At 39.1% G+C, this 8019-nt stretch overlaps 1 protein-coding gene across 5 annotated transcripts in view; it reads right to left on the reverse strand.

Moving 5' to 3' along the window:
- Positions 1–8007, reverse strand: part of RCHY1 (ring finger and CHY zinc finger domain containing 1) — a 33020-nt gene extending 25013 nt beyond the window's left edge. Inside the window, exons 1-3 of one of the 5 annotated variants that reach the window (XR_004349968.1) lie at positions 7785–7989; positions 2922–3041; positions 2560–2675 (exon numbers count right to left, since the gene is read on the reverse strand). Coding sequence is in view for 4 of the 5 variants with exons in the window: in XM_032632439.1 (XP_032488330.1) it covers positions 2560–2675; positions 2922–3041; positions 7785–7874 (326 nt within the window). In the remaining variant the exon portion in view is untranslated. Of the gene's footprint in view, positions 1–2559; positions 2676–2921; positions 3042–7784 lie in introns of all 5 variants that reach the window. The other 4 variants (XM_032632439.1, XM_032632441.1, XM_032632442.1 and 1 more) reach the window with 4 other exon arrangements.
- Between the last annotated feature and the right edge of the window lie 12 nt (positions 8008–8019).

Genomic DNA, 8019 nt, shown 5'->3' on the forward strand with positions numbered 1-8019 from the left:
ATTCCTCTATATACTTCTAATACTATGGCTTATAATTTTTATATTTTTCTTTCATCCATTTGAAATGTACTAGGTATGGTAAAGGTGAGATTGCTAGTTGTCCCCAAATTTCTCTTATACCTCTTCTTGCACAGCAACAGAACATTTAGCTAGGCACAGGGCTGCCAGAATAAAAACTATTTTCTAACTTCTCTGAAGGTATGAACAGAAAAGACAAATGAAAATTCTGTCTCATGCCCTTAGGAGAAAAGGGTATACCTTCCATTCACCTATTTCCCCCTTTCCACTGATATATCAGAATATGGACTCTTCTAAACTATGTAGGCAAGAAAATATCTTATGATGGCAAAAAAATAAGAGGAACCTGGACTTCTGTTTAATTAACTACATGGTTCAGACTTTTCCATAAGAAACATAAACGTCTACCTTTTTTGAAGCACTTGTTATTTAGAGTTTCTGTCACAACATGCTAAAACCATATTCTAATGAATGCACAGTTTTAGTAATCAATTTTTTGTCCGCAAATGGATAAACAATTTTCCTAATTCCCTTTCCCCTGATCTGAAATGCCACTTGTTATAAATTCATATGTATAAATATGTGAATGTACACACACACACACACACACACACACACTCACAAACACACTGTTCTTCCCTTTATCTATTTGTCTATTCCTGTACAAAGAACACACCATTTGAATTACTCTAACTTTATCATGTTTTGATTATGTGGAAAGGCAACCCCCTCCTTGTTATTCTTCCTTTTCAAAATCTGCTTAGCTACGTGAATTTTCTCTTCCAGGTGAAATTTAGAATCAGCCTGTCAAATTCCACAGGTAAAACCCTGCAGGGAGGCTTCCACTACTGCCCGAGACAGAATAAGAGAGACTGGATCTACCCTCCTGCCTAAAACCACCACCACAAAACCCAAACAAAATATATGAAACAAGTTTCACTGAACATCAGGCAATGAAGGACAGTGATCTGTGAGATACAGGAAGCAAATTAAGTGAGCCCTACAATTGCCCCAGTTTACTGCTTAGAGCACTTCCAGGCCAAACAAGTTGAAGGAAGTAAGGCAGAGTCAAAAAGACTTCCTGACTGAGAAGATGGCTGGAGTTCACAGGACAGAGTACCAGAGAGGACAGAGCTGCACAGGGGAGCCCCCTCAGGTATTTAGCAGGATACACATCAGTGCATCCATGTGAGGAATCTACCCAAGGCCAGAGAGAGAACCATCCAAGAAAACTAGAAGGAACAGTGCTCAGCACTCAGACATGGCCAGGATCAGTGTTTACTCCCATCAGCCAGACTGGAAAACCTTAGAACTCATGGGATACTGGGTAGAGTACTCAGGAAGGTACTGAGTAATACCTCAGTAGTGAGGAATAATTATTCCTAGGATAAGCACATCTCCAGATCCATCTAACAAATTAAAAAAGCAAGTCCCAGAAGTACCAAACTGTTTCCAAGTAACTTAACTGCATCTCAAAATAAAGCTCACGAAGATTTGTAGGAATATGAAAATATCCCAACAAGGTAAAAATCACAATGTCTGGTATCCAACAATGACCAGTAACACAAAGCAGCAGGAAAACCCAACCAAAAAATAATAATCCATCAATCAGAATCAATCCAGACCTGACAAAGATGTTAGAATTAGCAGAGAACATTAAACCAATTATTATTACTATATTCCACACGTTCAAAGAGTATAGACATGAAAGATATAAAAAAGACCCAAATCAAACTTCTAGAGTTAAAAACTAGAAAAGGTTGTTTGCTTATGATTGGCACATCTTCTGGTATGTTTGTTATCCTTCCTTAAAAACAACTACATAAAAAAAAAGAAAGCGATTTAAAATTCTCCAGTGGGATCAAGGAGAAAGGATTAACATAGAATACTTATGAGCTCCAGCAGTATTGGTAACATTCTATTTCTTAAAATGAGTGGCTTGCTGTATTAGTATACTTTAAAACATACACATGTTACATATATGCTTATGTATACATCTAACACTTCAGGATTTTTAGAAAGAAAAAAATTCCTATATACCAACATGTCACTAGTACCTTGTCAGTGGGTGATTGGACTTCAGGCTGTTTTATCAATACTTTCATTCTTTCTACTTTTCTGTATTTTCCAATTTTTAAGTCTGTAGTGATTTTATCAAAACTTTTGACAATTTTTTTTAAACTAATCTTCAAAAAGGAAAAAAAATCTACCCTTATTTTTACCTTCCTTGCCTACAAAACACTTCATATAAAAGCATATTTTCTACCCCAAAGTTAAAATTTAAATAGGCACACAATTGTTGATGGCCTAGTTAAATGATGAAGGCATGAAGAAACTTTAGAATGGAAATATTTTTTATCTTGATTTGTGTTGGTAGTAACACAGTATATGTATTTGTCAAAAGTTACTGAACTAGACACTTAAAATGAATGCATTTTATAAGATGTATCAATAATTATATTCCAACTAAGTTGATTTTAAAAACTACTATTACTCAGATATATCAGAAGCAATTAGAAAAGAATACTTTACATACAGTACCTACAAATTCCACAGTTTTCACAATGATACTGTTTCTTGTCTTTGTCAAACAGATGGCACATACTGCAATAATATTCTCCAAACAATGTGCTACATTCTTCACAAGTCTGTTGTGCCTAAAAAAAAACACATGTAACTAAAAAATTAGAGTTTACCAAAACATTTTGAATTACTAAATATCCAGAATTTTTATTAATGTACACGCAGTTTTATCTTTACAAGTTTTTATACACTGAAATCCAAGATAAGGCTTTAAGAGCTAAAGAAGTCATACTGGCAATACTCTTGATTAAATTTTTAAAACCACCTTAGGATAATTTTTTTTAAAAGAAAGAAAATAGAAATTTGTGATAAAATCTTACACGTTGGATTTTTTCACAGTTTATGCACTGCACTTCCTTTACTCTAAAGCGATCTAGCAGATGATCTTCGTTGTTATCATGACACAACCGGCAAGAATAAAGCTTGTCACAGCATGGTGCCTAATCCCCAAGGGAGAAAAACAGTTATAAGAAGCAAGAAAAGACAAGTTTGCAATGCAAAAAGAAATTTCCTTCCTCCTCCTCCTTGGAACAAGGTCAAAAGATTACAACCAATAGATCATTTGGTAAACTGACACTAAACATGACATTTCACTGTTTTTCCTTCAACATCTACACTTCTGTGTCAAGCTGAACACAACCTTGTAGTTAAAGACAGAAGAACTGTGAAGGATGGAAGTCCCTAGATTGCAAAACTAATCCCACAATACCCTAAACTCATTCTCAGCCTAAATGACACGCAGGCAATTTCTACTTAAGACATTCCAGATAAATTCATTTACCAACTTCAAACCCGAAGCACTAAATACTATAAAGATTATATTTTAGTCCTCTTAAGTTAACTAACCATCAGCTATGTATCTGATACTTTAGAAGATGCAATAAACGTAAAAGACAGTCCTTGTTTTCAAGAGAAGCAAACACTGCCAGTTGTCCAACAAAATCTACTGTCTCCTTCTTCCCGGGCACATGACTGCCCAGCTATACTACAGTTTCCTTGCTGTTACCTGTGACCAAATGACTAAGTTCTTACAAACAGAATACACACGGAAGAAATCAGTGCCACTCCTGGGCCTGCGTATTAAGAAACTGGGCATGCCTCCTCCTCCATAGCAAAATAATACAATGGAAAAAACCTGTCCCTAGGATAATCATGTGAAACAGAGCCTCATTACCAAACTGGATCATTCACCTTGAATTGTTAGGTGAGAAGAAATAGACTCTTTATTCTTTAACTCACATTACTACTGGGTCTTTTTGTAGACCTTACCCTAACTAGTACATGGAGAAGTCTGCAGGCCAGTAAGCTAACCTGATACTTTCCAGTACACTGTGACCTTTCATATCCTCTCATTTCTGAAGACTTCCTGTGCCATGACTTCCCATAACATAGCTCATTCTTTTCTTATTTTAACACTCAACTGGCTCCTTTTCTTTCCAATATTACTCTTGTCCTAAATCTTAGTTATCTGCACATCCAACAGTGATAATCCCTCCAATACCCTGAACTCTCAGTTCCCTTTCTCACTTCCAATGGCCTTGTCCTCCAACCCTCCTCAGCCTCCATATTCTCAGTCATGCCACAAAACAGCGGTTCTCAAACATTGTGGTCTCAACCCCTTACATATAGTCTTAAAAATTATGTTGGATCCCAAAGAGCTTTTGTTTCTGTGAAATTATATCTATTGACACCTACCATATTATAAATTAAAACTTACAGGTTTTAAAAACATTACTTATTTTTTAAATGATAGCAACAAACCAATTACATGTTAACATAAATAACACATTTTAATGAAAAACAGCTATATTTCCCCCCAAAATAGGTAGCTTCTCATATGTGCTTCTGCATTCACACAGTTTTGGCTGAAGTATATGAAGAAATTTTGGGCTCACACAAATATGTAGTTGGAAAAGGGAGGGGTATTTTAATACCCTTCTTAGAAAATTATGGATATTCTTCTGATACGACACCAAAACTCAACAAATCTTAAGAACAGGTAGTCACAACATGAAATCTGAAACTAATCAGTGAACTTTTCTCCCTTCCATTGATCTATCTTGCATTGTGAATGGACCTTTTATCCACCCACTGGTCATTTGGAAAATATCAGTTCACTGAATTATGTAGCTCTTCCCCATGTTCCCACATTTCACATGCAATATCAAAAAATCACATTTGTTAACATCACTAACCATCTTAACAGAAAAATAAGTATTGTGAAGCTTTCAAGCTCACAGTGGCTAACACAGGTTTTCCAAAACTCTAATTTTTACATGAAAGCTTGAATTTTATCACTGCTGATTGTTTTCCTTGCAATGACAGTCTCACTTCCCTCCTAGTGGAGAAAATGTCCAGCAAATACTCAAGTCTGAATAATCATAGTTCAAGTAAAAAAATGTCCCATTAAAAAAGAAACTCGTTCAGTTCATAATCCAATTGCACAGAGCTTTTCCTCATAACAAGCACCTAATGTAAGTCTGCAAAAGTGCCTGATGAAAACATCCCATTTCAAACATACAAAAAGACATGTATTCAATGGTTGGTATTTTATACAATTAATAATTTTACTGCTTTAATTCTATCAATGACATTCTTAAGTGAAACTGGATTTTTTTTTGTTTAACTATAGGTTTAGTACAGTTCGGTGCCATTGCCTTGATTCACGTTAAGGTGCTAGCAGTTTTAGTCATTAGTTTCACACATGCTAAAAAAGACAATAATGTCTTAGCAGTATAAAGTAGTCTTCTAATGGGCCTCAGGAATTCCCAGGGGTCCAATCACCCACACTTTAAGAACCATTGCTTAGAACAAGAACTGAATCCTGTTTGTATCTTAATTTCAAGCATTAAATTCTCTAACCACTACCTCCTCCTTTTCCAACTAATTCCACTTCTTCCCTTGCACACACCCTAGTTCGTTCCTTCTCTATTTACATACTCACCTACCCAGAGCCCCAACTCTGGTTAAATCCAATTCTCTCCTACTCAACCTGCATAGGAATACCTAAATATGGCTCAAGCAAAAGCACCACCACACTGGCTGTTCTCACGTTTAAGTCATAACCCCTAATAGAAAGTGGGGTCTTACTACCATGTTTCCCTAGTCAATTCCTTCTTCATTCTTCCACGGTCTAGGACCGAACACCTAGATGATTATTTCATATCTTCTCCTCTCTTCAAACCTCAAAAACCTCTTCTTCCTGCTACACTCTTGCTTATTTCACTATGAAAACAGAAATAATCAAATGAGAACATTCTCCCACAAACTCTGTCAACCTACTTGCAAATGTACCTCACACCGTCTGTCCTTCTGTTACAGTCTACAGTCCACATTTTTATCTAAGGCCAACTCCTCTCTTTGTACACTGGATCCCATCTTCAGTTTGGTTACTCAAAGACAGGGCTCCTACAGTTTTCCCTCTTCCTCCTGCATGATAAACGTTCTCATTTTGGGGGGTCACCTCTAAGAATATACATACATGCTGCAACACCTCCCATCTTTCCCTCCCATGGGGGAAAAAAAATCCCATGATCCCACATCTCCCAACAACCACAGCCTCAATTTTTTTTTTTTTTTTGCTCTCTTTTACAGCAAAACTCCAACAATTGTCTATAAAGGCTATGTCCATTTCCACTAATCCCATTCTCTCTCGAATCCACTCCAATCACACTCTGTCCCAACCTCTCCACAGAAACTTTTCTCCTCAAGATCACCAGTGACCTCCTCCTTGCCAAATTTAAAGGCAAACAGCAGCTTTTAATTTAGTTGATTACTTCCTCCTTAAAACTTTTCACTTGGTCTCTGGTATTTAAGGGAAGGGAGGGGGGCAAAAAAGCATTTGATACTCAGGGTCAACTACCTGAGTGCTATGAAACATGGAGGTATTTGTGTGACTTCTTGGGGGGTGAGGAGGAGGAGGATGTTGAATTCAGTTTTAGACCTGAAGTTTGAAACTCTAACACATCTCAATGGAAATGGAATCATACGGATAGCACTCACTCTCCTTAAACAACACCTGGTGAATGACCACCTTTGAAAGAGCTTTATCCAGTGCAGTGGAGGAATGGTCACCAAACCACCGACTACAAAAAAGGCTTTAGGTTATCCTTACAGGCCTCATGCTTTTTTATGAAACAGGAACTTCTATCACCCATATTTTATATGTGGGGCATTAACCAGTAGTTTTCTCAAAAGTACTGAGTTATCGGGCTTCCCTGGTGGCGCAGTGGTTGAGAGTCCGCCTGCCAATGCAGTGGACACGGGTTCGTGCCCCGGTCCGGGAAGATCCCACATCCCGCGGAGCGACTGGGCCCGTGAGCCATGGCCGCTGAGCCTGCACGTCCGGAGCCTGTGCTCCGCAACGGGAGACGCCACAACAGTGCGAGGCCCGCGTACCGCAAAAAAAAAAAAAAAAGTACTGAGTTATCAAAGAGCAGAGCTAAAATTTGGGGGGTAGGGCTGTGGGACTCCAAAGCTCAAGCTTTCTAAGCAAAATCTTTAAACCGCTTCTTGCAAGAAAAATTAATGAACTTTAATTGGACGGGTGCGAATTTTTAAAACTCTAGATTGACTAGGAATTTTTCTCAAACAGCTAAAGTAACAGTATATGCATACTAGACACTCTCCTACACATAATTCCCTATTTTGTGGCAATTACATAACTGTCTTCCTATTACACACATACGTTTCCTCCTTGGCAGGCTTAGGCATACTCACTGACTCTAAAACGAAACTGGCAAGCTGTAAAACTTACTTACGACAGGAGATGAAATCGTATTCGGATTCTAAACCTGCTTACCCCTCTTCTCTTATTTCATCACACACCTGAAAGTTATCCTGGAGAAAAGCCGGCACAGGCCTGAGGCTGCCTCAGTCTACTTCCAGCAGCGAAAGACTAAATAAATGAACCCACCGATAAACTAACCAATGTGCAAGGCCAGGCTCTTCCCAAGCAAGACGAACTTTGCTCGCAAACCACAACACAAGAGAGTAAGTGGGGCCTGTGGTCGCCTTGCCATAAACGTTCTCTACAGCAGGAACCCAGTAAGAGGGGAAAGTATCCTGACAATAGCTTAACCTCAAACTTCAGCCCAAAAGCCTAAAACCGCCCTGCCTGCCCACCCCGCCCCCAGCCCAGCCCGGCGGAAGCTCGTAGGGGAAGAGCCCACAGAAGTCCTCACCTTCAGGAGACATCCTCTGTCATAGTGCTCGCAGCCCCGCCGCCCTTGCGCTTGCCCGCGGGCGCCGTCTTCCAGCGCCAAGGCCGCCATCTCCTCCACCTCCCCTCAAATTCCACGGACCCTTCCCCCAGGACGAAAGCTACGTCCTGAGAAGCATCTCAGCTCTACCCAACTCCCTGCCGGGTACAGCTCCCACCGGAACCAAGATGGCGGCTGGGCACGTGACCCGGGGCAG

Source organism: Phocoena sinus, chromosome 5, assembly GCF_008692025.1.
Source record: "Phocoena sinus isolate mPhoSin1 chromosome 5, mPhoSin1.pri, whole genome shotgun sequence".
In the NCBI taxonomy this organism is placed as follows: domain Eukaryota; kingdom Metazoa; phylum Chordata; class Mammalia; order Artiodactyla; family Phocoenidae; genus Phocoena; species Phocoena sinus.